We start from the raw sequence: 21,278 nt of genomic DNA on the forward strand, positions 1-21,278 counted from the left end.
CTGATTTATTGGGCAGTTCGTCGTTGACAGCTCCAGGTGCGCTTTGGCTTCTGAGGAAAGGGGTGAGCCCATGCCAACCGCGAAGAAGCCCCTTCACCGTGGAGGTCCCAGTGAAATTGCAGGCTTAAAGAATCCGAGGAGGTTTGCTGGCGACTGTCTAAAGTGCGGGAGTGCAGCTTGGCGTTGACAGTTCAGTCTGTGCGGAAAACTAACTTTGTAGGTTGCATATTGGTGTGGCAGGATGTAGGCACACCCAGAGAAGGATCCAGAGATGGAAACTGGGTTAAGATTAATTTATCCCGAGAGCAATGGACTCTCACAGGCAAATTAATAACATGAAGCTATGTATTTTTATCGTTTGTGTTCTGTACTTTCCCTCACCTTCCCATACCCACCTCCCACCCCTACTAACTTTCCCATCCCTTTTAACCACCACATCCATACCGGTGCAGTTTCCAGATTCATGGAACTTTTGGTTTGGTTTTGTGACCCCTTTGACTTAACCAGACCAGCTGTGTGAGCATTGGGATGCAACTACTCGTTGGAGCCGGGTGGGGGCACCAGTGGACACAACTGAAGAGGCTGTCTCCCAATTCCCCGAATCTGTCCTTAGTAAGGCGCGCGGGGCAGGGGTGGCGGGGGGGGGGGGGCTCTGAGTCCTCCCTTAGCTGCTGAGGGGCCTGTTCTTATGCAGACCCAGGGCAGGCATCTGAAGCCGAAGTGAGCTTATCACCGCAATGGCAGGGTCTTGCCCAGACATTGGCTCTTTGTCGTCCCTCCTTCTACCTTCTGACTCTTCTATTTTTCCACTCCCTCTGCTAGTGTTTTCCTTGAGCCTTCAGAACGGGTGCTATAAATGTCTTGTTTGGGGCTGAGCGCTCATCCATCACTTCTCAGCACCATGAGTCTCTGCATTCACTGGAAAGAGACCATTCTCTGTTTTTAAGGCCGAGAGTAGCATTATCTACGGGTATCAGTATTTAGACGGTGGTTTGCCACGGCCAATTTTAGTGAACAATGGCATTTAGGTTCCTTCTAGGGCCTATGATCTGTGGGCTTTTGACCAGGATTTCCTCCTATGGAGCCGACCTCAAATCCAGTCAGAGCAAATTGGGTACTCTCACGACAGGTGGGCACATATCACCTGGCAGGTTAAGATAGTCCACAGCTGGATAAGACCATTAATAACATTTCTGCACAGCCTGCACCGTATCTTCCAGGACTGACTGACTCTCTCTCTCTCTCTCTCTCTCACACACACACACACACTTTTTTTTTTAAAAGCAAGGGTACATGATTTAGATAGAGCACACTGTTAGAAGTGCTTTCCTAGCAGTGGGAAGCATAGCTGGGAGGCTGGTCAGTACATCTTTAAGGTATGTTTATTCTTACTCTCTTTACTACGCTTCCTCTGAATAGTGTCCAGCCTGCCTTGTGGCCGACACGGTGTATGGTCTATTCTCCTGTACGTGTGCTTCCTACCTGGAGATTTTTCCCGTGTTCTCCTCCCCCTTTTCCTGTCGCACCTCACAACCGTCATACCTAACATCTTCAAGATTCTACCGGGTCGCTGTTGTGTTTGGCTCCTTTGCCAGTTCCATAAGCTCCACACCTGCACCCCCACCCTGTATCTCTTCCTAAGGATCCTCTTGCTCCCATCTCTGTGCCTTCCCGTGGATTAAGTATTTTTTATTCCTGCCTAGGAATAAAAGTACTTGCCGAGCATATTGGTGCCCTGAAAATAACTTTAAAATAACTTTTCATTTTAAAAGAGGAAGAAGAAGCATTTTATTTTTGTCATGAAGAATCAGTGTGCAGAAATAACAAGAATAACTAGAATAGTCTGCTTGTGGTGGTGCGCACCTATAATCTCAGCACTTGGGGGTTAGGGGCCACTGAGGCAGGAAGATTAAGTGTTTGAAGTTTGCCTGGGCTACATAGTGAGTCCTAAGCTATCCTGGGCTGCACAGTGAGAGCGTGTCTAAAATGAAATGGAAGTTACGTAGAAATTGGAATACTTCCTAATCGCATGGTCTACGTGCTGCTGGGCTGTGTCTTACAGTAGTGGGGCAGCAACCTAACTACTTCAAGATTCACAGTGAAACGTGTTTCCTGTGGACGTTGGCTCATGGCTTTTTTTGTTCATTCTATAGAAATCCCACTGAAGAATATGAAGAAAAACCGAGAAAGATTCTACAACAAGGAAAGGGAATTCGCGTACAAATTCAAGGTGGGAAATGAGCGCTTCGAACTGAGAGTGCCCCTCAGGTTTCCCGTGGACGAGAATGTCAGCCATTTGCACGGACGTCTGATGTTGCTGCACAATCTGCCCTGCTTCATAGAGAATGGTGAGGCCTGGTCTTCTGTGCTCCTTAGTCGCTGCCCTTGGAAGTTTCTTGATAGATCACAGGTTCTTGAACTTGGGATGGGACCTGTAGGATTGCACAACTGAATGTTAGGATCCTGAAAGATAAGGCAACAGGGGGAGGCTCTCAAACACAAGGGACTGAAAGTCCATTCAAACTCAGATGTATAGTGGACTCATGGTGCATACAGCATGCACACTGTGCTGCTGATGCCACCGTGGTCTGCTTCTCTGGTGACTGCTGCCCACAGCATCCTGGCTCCGAGCTGAGACTGTTGTGAGGAACTGCAGTATGTTTGCAGTATGTACAGTTTTCTGTTCTTATATAAATAATGGTTTAATTGTGGAAAGCTTAGAGTTTAGGATTTTCCTCTCTTCATTCCTAACACCGAAGCTTTAAATTATTATGTCTTTAGATTGTATTGTGCTGGAATCTTTGAGGGATTTTTGTTTTGTTTTGATTTGGTTTTGGTTTTTTGAGACAGGGTTTCTCTGTAACAGTCCTGGCTGTCCCAGAACTCGCTTTGTAGACCAGGCTGGCCTCGAACTGAAAGAGATCCATCTGCCTCCAGAGTGCTGGGATTAAACGCTTGCACTACCATTGCCTAGCTAGAATTTTTGAGTTTTGAAACAATTTTTATTGCATTTGCTTATTATTTATTGTGGATGCAGAGCAATGTGTGCCCCAAAGCCTGTGAAGATAGACCATTTGCAGAGTTGGTTCTTTTGTTCCATCGTGTGGGTTCTGGGATCTAAAGCTTCTTTACCTGCTGAGTCATTTCCTTGGCTCCTGAATATTTAATTTTCAAAATTGCTGCTTTAGTTGCTGACTTTAGTTTTATAAAAATTTGTTTAATAAATTTTGATATGAAATTAAGACAGAATTGCAGTTTCTGAAATGCCCTTAAACATGTGTTTGCCATTTTATACTACATGTTCATGAAAAACAGCCTTCTTGTTATTGACAAGTCTAAAATTAAGATAAAAAATATTAAAGATACTCTAAATCCTGTAGTTTAACTCTTCAGCCAAGATTTAATTGTTTGTGTAAAAATGAACAAGCCCATCCATTTCATTAGTACACATCTTTGTTTTAGTCTTCGTGTGTATGTATGTGGGGTGTGTGTATGTGTGTGGGGTGTGTGTATGTGTGTGGGGTGTGTGTATGTGTGTGGGGTGTGTGGGTGTGTATGTGTGGGAGTGTGTAAGTGGGGGGGTGTATGTGTGTGGGAGTGTGTATGTCTGGGGGATGTGGGGAGTTATTGGGTGTAGGATATGGGTGTGTAGGGGTGTGTGTATGTATATGGGGGTATTGGGTGTGGGGTATAGGTGTGTAGGTGGATGTGGGAATATGTGTGGCTGTATGTGTGTGAGGTGTGTGGATATGTGTGTGTGTGTGAGGTGTGTGTGTATGTGTGTGAGGTGTGTATGTGTGTGAGGTGTGTATGTGTGGCTGTATGTGAGGTGTGTGGGTATGTGTGTGTGTGTGAGGTGTGTGTGTATGTGTGTGAGGTGTGTGTGTGTGTGTGTGTGTGTATGTTGAGGTGGACAGTTGTGTCAGGTCTTCCTCTATTGTTGTCCACCTTTTCATTTTTTTTTTTTGATGAAGGGTCTTTCACTGGCCTAGGACTAACCAATTCAGTAAGATTTGCTGGTTAGTGAGCCCTAGGGATCCAGCCCTCCAGTCTCTCCTCCCCAGCACAGGAATTATAGGCTCACACTGCTGTGCCCAACATTTTCCATAGGCCCTTGAGATTGAAATCATACTTAGATGGCAAGCACTTTATTCACTGAGCCATTTCCTCAGCCTTTAATCTGCAATGAAAAGTGGATTTATATACACCACAGTAACAAATTTCTTTATGGTTTTAAACAGTAAGTGTTTGATTTGTGTACCTATTGTCTTAGTTAGGTCTATACTGCTGTGGTAAAGATCATGACCAAAGGGCTACAGTAGCCGTCGTCCATCATCAGGGAAGTCAGGGCAGGAATTCAAGGCAAGAACCTGGAGTGAGGAAGTAAAGCTGAGGTCATGGAGGAACACTGCTTGCTGGCTTGTTCTCCATGACTTGCACAGCCTGCTTTCTTACAGTACCCAGGACCACCAGCCCAGGGGTCATACTGTGCATAGTGGGCTAGGCCCTCGCACATCGGTCATTAATCACGAAAATGCTTCACAGGCCTATCTACATCCAATCTTATGGAGACATTTTCTCATTTGAGAGTCTCTCTTGGATGACTGATATGTCAAGTTAGCAAATCCAACCAGGAATCTAAATATGTGATTCATATAAAACTTGCTGTGGTGAGTAGTGAGTTAGGAGTGAAAAAGTTTAAGAAGCCCTGTGTAGAACACACAACGGAAAATACAAGTTAAGCTTCAAGAAGAAAAACTGTTTGCCAGCACTTTTGGAACTTTTGTTTGTACTGTAATTGTTTATGAAGTAATGTAGTATCTGAATTAGTTGGCATAATAAAAATTAGCTACAGTGCTTAACCTCTGAGTTTGGTTGTGGAGGTTTGCCGGATGTCTCAGCATCGCTTGCATGGTGGAGCTTTGGTTCTAAACTAGTCTCTCTTTTCCTTTGCTCATGGTTTTGAGGCACTAAGGAACAGAAGGGCACCTGCTGCTGAACAACCTTTGTCTGTCTAGCTTACATAGTCATCTGTTTGAAGTTATTTTTAAAGGGCCATGACCTTTTTCACAACTGGGGAACTTTCAAATAGAGGACTGTTGGGTCCTCTAATAGGGTCGTTGGGTGCTTGGATTGTTGTTAAAATGCAGTTCCTAAATGAAGCTGTGTGGAAAATTCTGAAACCTTGTGAGAAAACGCCAAGAAAACAATAATCGTGTGACCCCAGTTTCTTCAAAACACAGAACTGTTCCTAGAATGTGTTTTGTGCTCCTCCCAGGTGTGGCAGATAGGAGTGAGTTTACTTCGGCTCTTGATATCGTACACATCTTTTAGCAAGCACGTTTTCATTACGTGTGGCTCATCTTGTGATTGTACACTTTACTCAGGCGACTCTTCTTAATCCTCAGCGTATAAACTGTCTGATGCTCTGAATAAGTTGACTATTGCATGAGACTTTAATCTGCCCCATTTTTAGGCCCCGTTGTCCCAGGGTCACCTAGACTGGTAAACAGCTAGGTGCATTCTATCACTGTCATCATATAAACTATCAACCAGGACACAGAAAGGGCAGATACTTACCCCATTGGTAGTTCTCAGAAGGTTGTCCCATCCTAGACAAAAGGTATCACTGGGAACTTGTAAGCTTGGAAGAAATGTGAATTATGACTTTTTAAGTTTTTAAAAAAATTACATATTTATTTGTAGATGGTCCCACAGGAACCAAAGAAACACACAGAGGTTTATATTAATTATAAACTGGAACTGGGTGGGACAGAAACTTCTGTCTACATTTATTCACTTTGTTTATATGCATCTCTGTGTTTGTGTGTGCTCATACCATGGCACATGTGTGGCAGTCCGAAGACAGCTTTCAGGAGAGTCAGCTCCCTGCATCCATCATATGAGCCCAGGGACCAAACTCCATTCATTTGGATGTTTGTCCCCTACTGTGTACATCTTGCTGAAGATGGCATTTGTTATCCCTTGAACAGACTTAAAAGAAGCTCTGAGCCAATTTGTAGAAGAAGAATCCCTCAGAGACCATGACAGAGAGGCTGAAGCGTCCTTGGATGCTGTTAAATCAGGTGAAGTAGATCTGCACCAGCTGGCAAGTGCATGGGCCAAAGCTTACGCTGAGGTAAGACAGAGGTCACAGTATATATTTCAAAACTATTACAGACTTTAGGAGGATGTTTTAATTGCTGAAGTCATATGAAACAAAGTGTAGAACCCATTTTTTTTGTAAACCAGTAATACACATCATATGTTCTTGTTTCTGTGCTTACATGCTGTTGTCAATATGTGTCCTGAGGCAGAGTATTTGTGTGTGTGTGTGTGTGTGTGTGTGTGTGTGTGTGTGTGTTGATTGTGCCATCAAGCACTTGTGGAAGTCAGAGAACAATTTAAGGGAATTGGTTCTCTCCTTCCACCATGTAGGTCCCAGAGATTGAACCCAGATAGTTATACTTGATGACAAGAGCCTTTACCCGATGAATTATTTCTCGGTCCCAACACCATTTTTTTTAATGAAATGAAATTTTTTAATGAAATATGTTTGTAATAGTACCTTTGGAAACATGAAGCAACTTTATCCTACATATTTATTGGAGCATATTTACATTCCTTTACAATGTTTGCATGTTTACATTACTCTTTTTGAAGTTCCAGTTGAGCTGATGCCTTGAATCTCATCTGATAGCCTAAGCGAGCCATCCAAGCTCATGTCATTCTCAGCTCTGGGTGCTCCTCTTTTCTCCTTTGTCTTTGTCATTGTTTCTCTGTAGGGTTGCAACTAATATGGCCTATTTCATGAAGTCCAAGATGTCATACACATTATTATTTTATTTACTAACTGTGAATCTTTTTAGAGTATGTTTTCTTCTGATTATAGATTAATTTACACAAATTATATTTATTGTGCTGGATAGTTTTATGTCCACTTGATTTATAAGCTAAAGTCATCTGAGAAGAGGGAACCTCAATTAAGAAAAGGCCTCCATAATATCTGGCTATAGACAAGGCATTTTCTTTGATGGGAGAATCCAGCCCCTTGTGAGTGGTGCCTTTCCTGGTATTGTGGTAATGGGGTCTATAAGAAAGCAGGCTGAGCAAGCAAGCCATGAGGAGCAAGCCAGTAAGCAGCACCCCTCCTCCAGTAAGCATCAGCCCCTGCCTCCAGGTTCCTGCCCTCAGTTCTTTTGATAATGAACTGTTTTTATGGAACTGTAAGTGAAATAAACCCTTTCCTGCCCAAGTTGCTTAGCTCTTGGTGTTTCATCACAGCCTTAGTAAACCTAAGACATTTATAATACATTCAAATACAGCTTAAGGTAGTAGTTGTGAGAAGTTCCTCTGTCCTGGCATAGCTACCATTAGTTTTGTTGCTCATCCCTTTGTGCAGGCACACGTGTGCGTTGTGTGTGGAAATGGAGTCATGGCATACTGACTTTCTTTACTATTGTGGGCACTTCTGTCCCTTGCTCTGTAGGAATATCTCATTCATCCCCCTAGATTCCATCTCTCTGTATTCTTTTTTGTATTCAGACAATCCTACAGTAACATCTACATGTGTGTAAATGCGGCTCTCTGTGTCCCTGTCTGGTGTGCAAAACAACAGTCATAAAATCCATTCTTCTCTAGTAGCATGTTGAGCAGAGATGCCCTGGTGTGACTGAATGTGTGTGTTATCTCACAGACCACCTTAGAGCATGCGAGGCCTGAGGAGCCTAACTGGGATGAAGACTTTGCAGATGTGTACCATGACCTGATCCATTCCCCAGCCTCGGAAACGCTCCTGAATCTGGAACATAATTACTTTGTTAGCATCTCAGAACTGATTGGTGAAAGAGATGTGGAGCTGAAAAAATTGCGAGAGAGGTACTGCTCGTTTCTCGTATTATTATAATTAAATGCTACATTGTGAAATATAATAGCCTGTAGCACAGCCTGCTTGCACTATCATAAAATTGAAATACCAAGCAAAGTGCGTGGAATGAGCTGTCTGCTTTGATCTTTACCACAGCTCTACAATTAGTATCTCCATTTTGCAGGTGAGAAAACCCAGGTGATGTGGGAGTGTCATATATCAATCTGTTGATTTCATTGGTTAAGCAATAAAGAAACTGCTTGGCCCTGATAGGTTAAAACATAGGTGGGAGGAGTAAACAGAACAGAATGTTGGGAGGAAGAGGAAGTGAGCTCAGACTCGACAGCTCTGCTCTCTGGAGCCCCCTCTCCCGGACAGAGGTGATAGCTCTGCTCTCTGAGGCAGACGCATGAAGCTCAGACCCAGGATGGACGTAGGCTAGAATCTTTCCCAGTAAGACTGATGCTACACAGATTATTAGAAATGGGCTAGTCCAGGTGCAAGAGCTAACCGAGAAGAGGATAGATATAATGGGCCAAGCAGTGTTTAAATGAATACAATTTGTGTGTTGTTATTTCGGGGCATAAGCTAGCCAGGCAGCCGGGGTGCTGGGGATGCAGCCCCGCCGCTCCTATACAACAACCATTAGCCGCTCCCCCTGTTCTGTCTCTGCTCAGCCTCCTCTGGTTGCCTTTCTCTGGGTTGTGGTGTCTTTCAATTATCTTGCAAGCTTCCCACCTTAGGAAAAAAATAGAAATAGCCATAGCATTGCCCCAGGATATTTTAATCAGATTTGAATTCTTCTGTATAGTCTTCCTAATACAGCACACAAACCGTGCTTTCTGGGATGCACGTTCCAGAGTGAGTAAAAAGCTGCCAGCATCTTTATGTTAACATGTGGCTTTCCAGGCTGCACCCTCCTGTCCTGTAGACTGTGGTGTAAATCAGCATGTCCTCCTACGTAGTCCATTTTGATTTAGCACATTATTTATTACCTTAAGAGCATTTATTTAAGACTATGGGTATACATGACACCAAGATGAATTTTAGTATTAGTGGTGTACAGTGGTTCTTGTTGTGGAAGCTTAAGACCAAATCACACTTGATTTTTGTGACTGGTTTAATATTAATACTAAAGAAGTCAACTTAAAACGAGATGCTATGTGCTCCTGTCTCTCATTAGCCTCACAGTAGCAAACATTAAGACTACAGTATGTAAACAGTATTTTTTTTTGCTTTGTTTTGTTTTGTTTTTCGAAATAAGGTTTCTCTGTAGCTTTGGAGCCTGCTCTGGAACTAGCTCTTGTAGACCAGGTTGGCCTCGAACTCCTAGAGATCCACGTGAATAATATTTTTTATTTTAAGGGTTATTATAGTTAAGAGAAATTGAAATACAAAATAATTAAAGATGGATTTCTTTTCTTTCATGATGATGAACAATGAACCCAGGCTTTGAGCCTCGTTTGTCTAAGGATTCAGCCAACTGTCAATCAAAAACATGCAAGAAAAAAAGAGTCATGCATATTCTGAGCATTCTTGGGCTTTAAATCTTGTAATTATTCCTAAGAAACAATATAACACCTATTTGCATTGCACTATTGTTGTAAGTGGTCTAGAGATGATTGAACACATGCCAGAGGGTGCACATAGGTTGTATGCGCATGCTCTGCCTGGGACCAGTGCCCAGAGTTATCATACCTGGTATTCTGACAGTCTATAGTTAGCATTTATCTGAAGCAGGAAGACTTTCCTTTCAACTTAATCTAGGCAGTCTCTTAAGTCATTAATTATATGACAAACTCCTTGCATTTTGGATACATTCAAGGTAACATAAATGTACATGAAATTTTCTTTGTTTAATTCTTTGCTTTTTTTATTATGAGAAATTTGCTGCTTTTGGGAACCATATTCTAGATAGTTCTTTAAACTTTAGAAGAAATGGCAATAATACTTTTTATCCACTTGAGGGAACACTTGTAAAATATTAACGCAAATATGTATCTAAGTTTTTAGTAGACATTTTTGTTTCTAAATTAAAAAACTCTTTTATAAGCATAATCTTCACCTGGTGCCTTGTGCTTTCTAATATTAAAGACCAGGAGTGTGGGTGCACACCTGTAATCCCAGTTCTCAAGAGGCAGAGGCACAAGGCCACCAGGACTGCATAGTGAAACCTTGTCTCAAAAAATCAAACAAAAAAGTTTATGAAATCATCTGCATTGTGTATAGTGAAGTGGGAGCTGAACGATAATGAATGAATGATACAGAAGAGGTTGAAGTATTCATATGTATACATTGTATGAGTTTCATTTTTTACATGCATCTGTCCTCCTTAATGTTATGACTAATAATAAACTCAATTTTAAGAACAATTTACTTAACTAGAATGACAGTAAAACTTAGTTTGTGTTCTACTCTATTATATGTTTAAATTTTCTGTATTAACTGTGTATGTATGTGTGTGGGTATGTACATGTTCATATGGATGTGTTCATGTGTGTAGGTAGGTGCAATGCATGTGTGTGTGTGGTATCTGTAAAGGCCAGAGGTCACTATTGGTCACTATTGAGTGTCTTCCTCTGTCTTTGTTCTCCACAATTTTGAGACAGGGTCTCACCAAACCTGAAGCTTATCTATTTGGCCAGACTGCAGGGGTCTGACTTTCTGCCTCCCCAGCACTAGGGTTGTATATGCGCACCACCATCCCTAGCTTTTCTGTGAATACCGGGCATCCAGCTGAGCTGTCTCCCAACCCCTCAAAATACCTCTTAGAGCAAACTTTGCATGTGTTTGTGTTAGAAGATAAGTTTTAGTTTGAGATATTATATAGTCAGAACAGATGATAAACTGTGAAAGTACAGCTCAGTACAGTACAGCTGACCCCTATAACCACCACCCAACCAAGAAATAGGATGTTTACGGCAGTAAAGAAGCCTCCCTCCTGCCTTCCTGGTCACGTTTACTTTCCCCTGTAAACGACTGCTGTCTGTCCTTCCAACACCACTGATTCACTTCTTCCGTATGGAGGCCATTCTGTACATTGTTTCTTTGGGTAAATGAAGATAGTAGCAGTATGTTGTGATGAGGCAAGCAGGCCTGCTTTTTGTTCCCCATGGCTACCGCACGGCTAGCTTAGCCCCGGAAATAATAACACGGAAACTGTATTTATTTTAACACTGCCTGGCCCATTATTTCTAGCCTCTTATTAGCTAACTCTCACATCTTGATTAACCCATTTCCATTAAATCTGTGTAACAGCACAAGGCTGTGGCCTACCGGGAAAGATCCTAACCTACGTCCGTCTGGGGCCAGAGATTCATGGCTTCTGCCTGTCTCTGCTTTCTTCCTTCCAGAATTCTGTTCTGTCTACTCCACCCACCTCAGGGCTGGCCTATCAAAAGGCCAAGACAGTTTCTTTATTAACCAATGAAAGTAACACATAGACAGATGAACCTCCTACATCAGCAGTAGGCTAAAAAAAAAAAAAAAAAAAACAAACAAGTTGTATTGTACATTGCTCTTTAAAAGTAATTGTGTGATTTAACAGTTTGTCTTTTCAAACTTAAATGACAGTTTCTGGGTAGACTGACTTTCAGCATCGAGCTCAAGTCAGTTATCATACACTTACATGGGAAATCTGCTTAGGCTGGGATTAGACAAGTGTTTCCTTTGAGGATATCTGCAAATGAGAAAGGGTTGGGAGTATTAAACAGTCACTGAGAGTGCTTCCGTGTATGCCTGAGCTCAGACCATGATCTGGCTGCATATGTGGTGCAGTTGACACCAATATTTACATATTCATTTTCAACGACTCGGTATTTTCAAGGTATGCAGTTTTAATTCCTGGATATAGTATCTATTATAAAATAAAAATTATATTTTCATTTTATTCAGTGAACTAAAGGGCTGTATACCCTAAAAGCTGATAACTGTGTCTAATTGGTTAATTTTTAGACAAGGTATTGAAATGGAAAAGGTGATGCAGGAATTGGGGAAATCACTCACAGATCAAGATGTTAATTCACTGGCTGCCCAGCATTTTGAATCCCAGCAAGTAAGTGAAATGAAGTATAATGGCTTTAGATACATAATTACGTCTTCTTTCCCTTGTGAAAAAAATTGACCAGTTGGCATGCTCTCTATTTAGGACTTAGAGAATAAATGGTCAAATGAACTGAAACAATCAACAGCTATCCAGAAGCAAGAGTATCAGGAATGGGTGATAAAACTTCATCAGGACTTGAAGAACCCCAACAACAGCTCCCTCAGGTATTGACCATCAGTTGTTCTTACTCATGTATATGATCATCACTATACATATTTATTCTAAAATTGCACGCAGTTGTTTCTGTATGTTGGCATGAAAATTCAAGATTTTATACTTTTTATTTTTTTGAGACAGAATCTCATATAGTTTTGCTAACCTCAAACTTGGCATTTAACTTAGCTTGGCCTTGAATTCGGAGAAATTCAGCCTCGGCATCCCAAGTGGTAGACTTACAGGCAATTTCTTTCATTTCATTAAATGGTATTTCACTTGCTATGACTGGATGAATGCCAGACACTCACTAAGTAGAAAGAGAAAAAAAATCAAGTACAGTAGACCTATTTCCAGAACATGCTCACACATGCTGTAAGCACTGGTGTACAGCCCTGGGCTGGCTTTGGATACGGGCTAAGGGCTGTCTTTATGTAATGTCAGTCTCCCAATAGTCTTGCCTCAAGGGTAAGTCTGTTCCTTTTTCCCTCCCTTCCTCCCTTCCTCCCTCCCTCCCTTCCTCCCTCCCTTCCTTTTGTTCCTATTTGTTTGTCTTGTATACCCACACAGCTCCTTGCCAAGTGCTCTTGACTCTGGCACACGTGAAGTGTTCAGTAAGTATTGGGATGAATGGATGCAGAAAGGCAGGCTGGGAAGTAGCACAGTTGGTAAAGTGAAGATCTAAGTTTGTCCCCCGAGCTCCATACCTGTGCACAGCTTTGTCTGCATGCACACCACACACACACAAGAATAGTTGGTACCATCTTCCCATGGCAGTTTCATTACCTCTTTCCTGCATATGATGGTCTCATTTGCTTCGCTGTGTTTCCAAACTGCTCCTGTCTTCTAGAGACAGCCTAGCTACATTACTTCCTGGCCAGCATTTTGAGAGCGGTGGGGTTCAGGGGTCAGAGCATGCCATGCCCTGGGCTTTCCGTGTATGAATGTATGCACTGATCCAAATGTAGAGCGTGTTGCAGGCAGTGGGTTTAAGGGAACTGAAAAGTTCCTTGCTACAAAAGCCACCTATTCCTTTGCTGCTGTGCTTTCAGGTTCCACGTGTAGGTCAAGTCACTCTAAATCCTGGCCTTTAGTTGCTCTTTAAGTCATTATACCATGGGCAAAATACTTTTACTATTACTATCCTTGGTAGGTGTTTCCTCAAGCAACAGAAATTCTGTTTTCAGCTCATGGAAAACTAGGTTTGTTGAGGGATAAATGACATGAAGTAAAGTCTGCCTATTTTAATGGTGCACAGATTAAGGAATTGAGACTGTCATATAACTGTCACTGCAGTCAAGCTATGACATCTTCCGCTTTGCCTTCATACTCAGCACTATCCCCTCTTGCCATCCCCTGTCAACGGTTCTGTGTCTGTGCTGCAGCTCACTAGCTCTTCCGGTGGGCATTGCCGTGAGCTCTCATTCCAAGTTCATGTTCCCCGATGGCTAATATGATGAACAGTGTTCTTGTGACAACTTTGTATTCATGACTCTCCTTTATGTTTTCTTACTGTCAAGCTGTGAAAGCTATGTTTGTACTCTGGATGCATGTTTAGCATCAGATGTTTGTTTTGTGGATGGGGGCTGCTGCTCTGTGGCTTATCTTTTCATTTTAGTACTCTTGTCTTTAAAAGCAGACTTTGTCATTCAGGTAGACCAGCCTGGCTTGAGCTAGCTTGACCGTCCGTCTTGTGCCTTCTCTGTGCTTCAGTTATAGGTATGTACTGCCATAGCCAGCTCTTCTTCCTCCTGCTTCATATTGTAGACTGGCTGTGCATACCTTTAATCCCAGCACTCAAAGCAGAGACAGATGGGTCTCTGAGTTTTGAGGCCTGGTCTACACAGTGAGTTGCTATGTCAAGAATTAGCTCAATACAGGAAATAACCAGGCCAGCTTAAAGATAACGATTATATTTTTTAATGGTTATAAGGGGAAACTCACGCCACAAGAATGGGAAGTCCGACTTCCTCTGTGTCTGGCGGGAATCACCCAGAGAGAGAGAGAGCGCGTGCACACCTGGTCCCTCCCAGTTTTTCTTCCTGGGCTCCAGGTAGCCACGCCTTAACTAGGTGTGATTGGTTAACAGAGCTTCCCCATCATTGCTACCCAATAAAGACCCTGTCTTGAACGGAGGATATTTAGCTAAGTAGTAATTGTGTGCAGGAGTTAACAGGCAGTCACGACCGAGGCTGTTCATATCTTGTCAGCAGGGCAGCAGACCTTTGAATTTTGTCATCTAGACTCAGTGCCCAGTTGGCTTCATTTTCTGTGGTAGAATTGGATGCTGTTTGTGGTAGCTTGGGCTGTAACTCGGTCTTGGAGGATGTCTCCTCTGCGCACTGCTGCACCATCAGCACCCAGCAGTCTTTGCACACTTGTGCCGTGGAGCAGGTCCTTCCATGCTATTGCTCTTCTCTCAGCAATGGAATCTTGTTTCTTGTCACCTGGTACTAGGCTTACTGTGGGTCAAGTCATCTATCATGGACCTACATCCCCACCCTTGTCTCTCTGTTGTCTGTCCAACACCAGCCTTGTGATCAGCTCTCAGATGTCAGTCGTTCAGAGAGGCTTCTCTTTTTGCCAGTCCCCATGTTTCCTTGGACACATTTAGTGAAGACTAATGGAAGGAGCTCAGGTGTACGAGTTTGTGGCTCCTAACTGTTCTAAAGTGACCCTGCACGTGACCTTTCAGAACTCTGATGTCATTTTCAGATTGATTTCTGTTGATTTTCTTATATGACAGCACCCTTTGTCAAGCACTCATTGATGCAAACAGGCTGTCCTTATCCTCGGAGGACCATGCCACACTTTGCCATTCAGTTTCCTTCATTGCCTTGTGCCGTGGACTTGACCTGAGTAGTTATTATGTGCTCATAGCTCCTCTTGGGGAAACTTTTCCAGTAGTGAGCAGAGCAAAGAAGGAGCTTGTCTAGTGAGAGGAGAGGGCTGGCGGAAATGCAGCCACAGGACACATCAACATGAACCTCACAGTTTCTATTACTTATATGTCCTTTTAATTTTAAAAACTAAAACATGATTTATGACTGCTGTACCCTTACAATCATCATCACTGTGTGTGTAAAAGGTGTAAGTGAGCAAGCATCTGGAAACTAAAGGACAACTTTCAGAAGCTGGTTTTCTCCTCCCATAATGAGTGTGGATATAGAACTTAATGTCATCAGACCTGTGAAGCAAGGCCTCTTACCTGCTGAGCCATCTCTACAGCCCAGTTTTTAATTTTTAATCTTCATTGCTGCCACCTCATCTATTTTATTATTTTTTTAGAATCAGCCTTGGCATGAGAACTAGTATGTATTTTTAAATATGTTCAATATGACTTTTAAAGGTATTAATATTAGTCATCAGTTGATCCCTGAGCCATTTTTAAGCCGCTAGGAAATATTAAGTGGTGATGTGTTAGCTGATATTGTAATGACTGAAGAGAGTAATCTGCATTGCTTACTGTGAGGAAATGCAAGGACAAGTGGGGCTTTTAGAACCTGTTGCTGCTTATGGTCTTACTTGTCACCATGGATTAAGGATGAGTTTAGGAATAAATTAAGCTCTGCTGCCAGCTGTTCAGTTCTCTCCCATTTCATGGTGAACTTATTTTCCTCTAAGAAAAACATTCTTATGAATATGCAATGATACAATCACAATAATTGTATTAATTTCAGTGAAGAAATTAAAGTTCAGCCAAGCCAGTTCAGAGAATCTACAGATGCCATTGGAAGGATTTACGAGGAGCAGAGGAAGCTGGAAGAAAGCTTCACCATTCATTTGGGTATGGAAGCTCTTTTACTAGCTATAAGGAACTTCTGAACTTTTCCTCAGGAGTGCAAATTCCTGCATGTGAGCAGAATATACCCATTATTTCTAATCTCAAGTTATGTCCCTCTCCACGAAAGCCTAGCGTTTGTGTGCTATGTGTTTTGTATTTTAGCTTCTATATTTGCAGATGAATTATGACATCTATTAAGATGGGAAGTTAAAGGGCCCATTTTTAGTTATTATTTGGAACATGGATTTATCTAGAGTCCTGCCACAGAAGTTTGCATCTGTTATAGGATTTTTGTAGCGTTTCAGGATCTCTCTGTGACTGTTGTTCATCCCCAGGAGCCCAACTGAAGACCATGCACAATCTGCGATTGCTGAGAGCAGATATGCTTGACTTCTGCAAGCATAAAAGAACTCATGGAAGTGGTGTGAAACTCCATCGGCTCCAGACAGCCCTGTCTCTTTATTCCACATCTCTCTGTGGCCTAGTTTTACTAGTAGATAATCGAATTAATTCATATAGTGGCATCAAAAGAGGTAAGTCGATGTTGAAATACTTATCCCATTCGGTTTCTCTTTGTAATGACATTTTTGTAGAGGACTCTCACACTGTAGCCCATGCTGATATTGAGCTCAAAGAAGTCTTCCTGCCTCTGCTTTCTAAGTGCTGGTATAACAGATATGATCCACTGTACCCAGTTTTCAAATACAATAATCTTTATGAAGGAATTTTTGGCAGTTTTAAATGGCTGCAGTATTTAAATCCATTGAGTCTCACACATACCCCATCCTGGCCATTTCAGATAAAGTGAACAGCAAACAAAATATGCAGCCCTGACGTAGACAGGAGATTCTGTCCTACCTGTTCCTGCAGCCATTCTGTCCCAAATAAACATACAAAAGCTTATGTTAACTATAAACGGTTTGGCCTATTACTCAGGCTTATTATTAACTAACTCTTACAACTTAAATTAACCCGTAATTCTTATCTATGTTTAGCCACATGGCTTGATACCTTTTCCAGTAATCATACTCATTTTGCTTCCTCTGCATCTGGCTGGTGACTGCATGTCTGCCTTTCCTCTTCCCAGCATTCTCCTGTTGTGATCACTCTACCTATTCTTCCTCACTGGCTACTGGCCAGTCAGCATTTTACTAAACCAATACAAGTAACAAATCTTTAGAGGGGACAAAAGCATTACCCCACAGCATTACTACTTCGACATTCATAAACAGTTCAGGGATGTTAGTCTTTCTAAAGTATCATGTATGGATGCCTATAGAAGATTCCTATTTCAGCCTGAAGTAAAAATAATAATTCAGCTATAAATGCACTTTTCATTTTAGAAGCAAGTTCTGCTGAGCGATCTTAGTTTACCCAGTGTCTCCTGATCCTTCCAACTTAAATGGAACCACCCTTGTTATCATTTACAGAGGTTAGGGATAGATTTTAATCAAAGTGTCTGTTCTTTACTGATTATTGATTCCTATGAGTAAAGTGTTGATGAAAGTTTTGTACTCTAGCTGAATGTGCGATTATTACAAAACAACTCATATTTACAACCTTAACTCTCTCAGATCTGTTTTTCTATACATAATTGATAAATATTTGATGAATCCCTTAGATTTTGCCACAGTTTGCCAAGAATGCACAGACTTCCACTTCCCTCGGATTGAAGAGCAGCTGGAGGTTGTCCAGCAGGTGGCGCTGTACGCAAGAACCCAGCGCAGGAGCAAGTGCAAAGAGGCCCGGGGTCAGTAAGGCTTGCTCTAGTACTAGGGCCACACTGCTGGCCCAGAGATGACCACAGAAGTTCGTAGTGGTGGGACTTGGGAGAGAAAATCTAAGAACAAAACTTAACATCTTTTTTTTTTTTTGGTTGATTTTCTTTCAGGGTCCTTAGTAAAATCCATTTTAATATTTCATTGCCAGAGTTAAAATAAGAGCTTTCAAAAAGTTGTTCTTCTGAGCCAAGCATTCTCAAATGTACAGAATCATTACTACAAAGGGCACTGAATCAAAGTTAAAGTAGAACAAAACAAACTTCTTTGTTCTTATTTTCCTGCCATTCTAGGGATTGCTGCACATATGCCGTTCTGCTGGGTATTCCCCAACCCTGGTCCCCCTTTGAATTTTTGACTTCAGAGTCATTTTGGTTCTAAAAGAAAAAGAAGAAAACCGATGTCTTTGAATGAGTTTCCCCGCTATATTTATGCACAATATAGTATTTTTTCAAATTACTTAGAAATCTTATTGGAAATGTTTTTAAATTTATTGAAGTATACTTAAAAGTCATCCTACTTCCTCCACCTCTGCCCCAACTTCTGAATTTCTAGAACCTTCCAAAATAGTGCCACCATTGAGAAGGCAGCATTTAAATCATGATCCAGTGAGGGATATTTTGTCTTCAAGTCATAGCAACACTAGTTACCTCAAACTAAGCAACATGCCTATCACCTGATAAGCTGCTGCTTGGTTACCTGTGGTGGGAACACGTGGGTGTCTTGATAAGTTCCTCACATATATGGTTCATAGTCGTATCACAACAGTATGCATCAGCTTTCCGAAACTTACTCAACTTGTGGAACAAACTTCATTTCCCTTGACCAGTATCTCCCCATTCTTCCTTTCCTTGTTTTGTGTTAGCTGTTACTCTGTTCTGTTAGCTCAGCTTTTCTAGACTGTCGACTCCTCCTTCTGGACGGTGATGCTGCGAACCATGGGCAGTACTTGCACACTATAGTTTTTCCTACTCATACATAACCTGTACGTTTTCGCCTTTCACCCAAGGGAAGCACTCCAGTGACTTCTCTTTGGCACATCTGAATTGTCCCTTCACTGGTCTCAAACTTTTAGGCTACTGTTAAGCAAAGCAAAAGCTATTTGAGCATGCTGTGTTTCTGACATTTGATCTGACAGGGAAACTACCAGCTGACCCATGGGCAGGTTGAATGCCCACTGAATACACTGGTCAAGGGGGCAAGTCATGTCCTAAATGGAACAGTATATTATGGCGTGACACTTCATCTTGTCACTTTGAATGACAGGCTACTGAAAACTTGTGGATTATTTATCTCTGGAATTTTCTGTTTGATGTTTCTAGACCACAGTTGATGGTGGGTAACTGAAAGCACAGAAAGGACAACTGCAGATGAAAGTGGACGCTGCCCACCTTTCTGTGCTGTCCTGCCTGTGCCTTCCAGACACATTCATGTGTACAGAAGCATGTTGTAGCGAGTTCTCGTTTTTATACACAGACACTTTCCATGCACACTGTTCCATATGCGGCTTTTGCACTAGGACTGCCCAAGAGGTCATCTATCAGTCTAGAAAGCCCCTTTGTGTCTTTGCTGTTGTGTAGTGATGCATTGCAGGTTCTCGTCCCTCTCCTAGTAGCAGGTATTTCTTCTTCTTTTCATTGTTAGTAGCATGAATAACACTGTGCATGAATCATGGAGTAAGCATGTCTGTGGTCGCAGGGCACATGTACTCCACTCATTATTCACAATGCCAGCTCCTGCTCCCTGATTGATCGCTTTACCAACGGTAATTGGGGCTCTGCTGTGGCGACATGTATTACATTTCAGAGCCATGCCAAGGATCAGGAGGAAATCACAAGAAAGCAATCCTAACAAAGGGCTTCGCAGAGAAGTTCAGTGTGGCCTCCCATCCTGTTACCCTCTCCCTCCACCATACTCAGCTTTCCCTTCTCTTTCCCCCTTTGGCTGCTCCTTCCATGAATATTTTTAATGTCATTGTTAGCAGTGACCACACACATGAAGATTGATATAAGTGTGGGAGAAGAGGAGGATTTTGAGTCTTTAGATGAGAGATAATGTGCTGTACATAGCAGGAAGTTTTTAGACCACCTGTAGTTAAGGCAGCCTGCATGCGGCATGGTGTTTTGTTCTTGTTATAGCAGCTACATTGTGATTTAAATGAGTCAGTAGAATGAGTCATTTTTATAAAAGACAGCTCTTTTTTTTTGTTGTTGTTTGTTCATTTGCTTTGAGATGGATCTCAGTATAGCCCCAGCTTTCCCAGGACTCACTTTGTAGCCCAGGCTAGCCTTGAATTGGGGATCTTCCTCCCTCAGACTCATAAAGGCACTTGTATGCTATAGTACAGTCTTGTGAAAAACACTTGCTGAGTATTCTTTTTCTGCACATGTCTACATATTTGTTCATCATACTTGTGACATGATATACAAGTACTTGTTTATTCTATTTCATTCATTTTTTTTCTACTGTGGTTGTTACATTCATTATATTTCTACAGTCCATGATAAAAGCCAAAGATTGTCTTATGAATATTATATATGTGTGTGTGTGTGTGTGTGTGTGTGTGTATATATATATTTAAATAAAAGTCACCTCTCTGTGTTACCATGAAAGACATTATTCATTAAAACATGGACAGGAGAGTGGACTGTGAACTGTTCTGTTTCTTTTTTTTTTCCTTTTTTTGAGATTGTATTTTAATTAAGTTCCCCCCCCCCAAATGCTCCTATATATCCCTCCATGCTTTCCTTCAAATTCAAGGTCTTTTTCCATGAGTTGTTATTGTATGCGTATATGTATTTGTATACATATATATCCCCAAATATAACCTGTTGAGTACATATAATGTTACTTGTATGTAGGCTTTCGGGGCTAACTTTTAGCATTGGACAAACAATTGGTGTGTGTTCCTGGGTCTTGTTTTTTGAAAGGGAGTATTTGTTCATCCTTGGACGGTCAGAATTAGAGCATTTGTTCCTTGCAGTCTTTGCTGTGACCCACTGCTTATCTGAAGCATGCCCATTGCCAGACTCTGCTCTCTTACACAAAATATTTGTTCAGACATTTCAGAGTCTTCTTCTACTTACTCTGCTCACACATTCTCTACTAGTTCTTAAAAATGTGTATGTGGTTATAAGACACAGTGGTGTACGTCACTTTGTTAGCATAGTACTAGGTCACTCTATTAAGTTAGGTGTGTTCAGATAATGTTTTAGAGTTGATGTTTTGGTATATACTGTTTAGTTATTTGAAGGTCTTACTGTTTTCTAATATGGAATGCCATTTCAAAAATAGATTATAAAATAGTTTTAAATTCAATCTGAATAAGTAGATAGCCTCTAAAAGACAACTACATTGAAAGATAGTACTCTTTTTGTATTTGTAAGAGAATTCTCATAAAATCCAGGAGTATCTTTTGTTAAAGTATGTAAATAATGTGTTCAGTCTTAATAATGGATGTTCAGTCAAAATGTCTCTCAACCAACATTTATCCTTCTAAGAAAAATATCATGCCTCAAAAAAAAAAAAAAGAAAAAAAACTACTATTGATTGAAAAAGTCCTGCTTGAAACACTATCACACATCTGCTTGA

At 41.5% G+C, this 21,278-nt stretch overlaps 1 protein-coding gene across 3 annotated transcripts in view; it reads left to right on the forward strand.

Moving 5' to 3' along the window:
* Position 1: 1 nt before the first annotated feature.
* The window catches only part of CUNH12orf4 (chromosome unknown C12orf4 homolog), a 44,385-nt gene continuing 23,108 nt past the window's right edge, over positions 2-21,278 (forward strand). Inside the window, exons 1-9 of one of the 3 annotated variants that reach the window (XM_041644175.1) lie at positions 2-141; positions 2,154-2,348; positions 5,994-6,139; positions 7,697-7,878; positions 11,822-11,921; positions 12,015-12,136; positions 15,806-15,912; positions 16,245-16,442; positions 17,531-17,659. In XM_041644175.1, the coding sequence (XP_041500109.1) occupies positions 2,171-2,348; positions 5,994-6,139; positions 7,697-7,878; positions 11,822-11,921; positions 12,015-12,136; positions 15,806-15,912; positions 16,245-16,442; positions 17,531-17,659 (1,162 nt within the window). In that variant the 5' untranslated portion in view covers positions 2-141; positions 2,154-2,170. Of the gene's footprint in view, positions 217-2,153; positions 2,349-5,993; positions 6,140-7,696; positions 7,879-11,821; positions 11,922-12,014; positions 12,137-15,805; positions 15,913-16,244; positions 16,443-17,530; positions 17,660-21,278 lie in introns of all 3 variants that reach the window. The other 2 variants (XM_041644166.1, XM_041644182.1) reach the window with 2 other exon arrangements.

This window comes from Microtus oregoni, unplaced genomic scaffold, assembly GCF_018167655.1.
Source record: "Microtus oregoni isolate MIOR12 unplaced genomic scaffold, Mior012 000002F_ref0000024, whole genome shotgun sequence".
NCBI lineage: Eukaryota > Metazoa > Chordata > Mammalia > Rodentia > Cricetidae > Microtus > Microtus oregoni.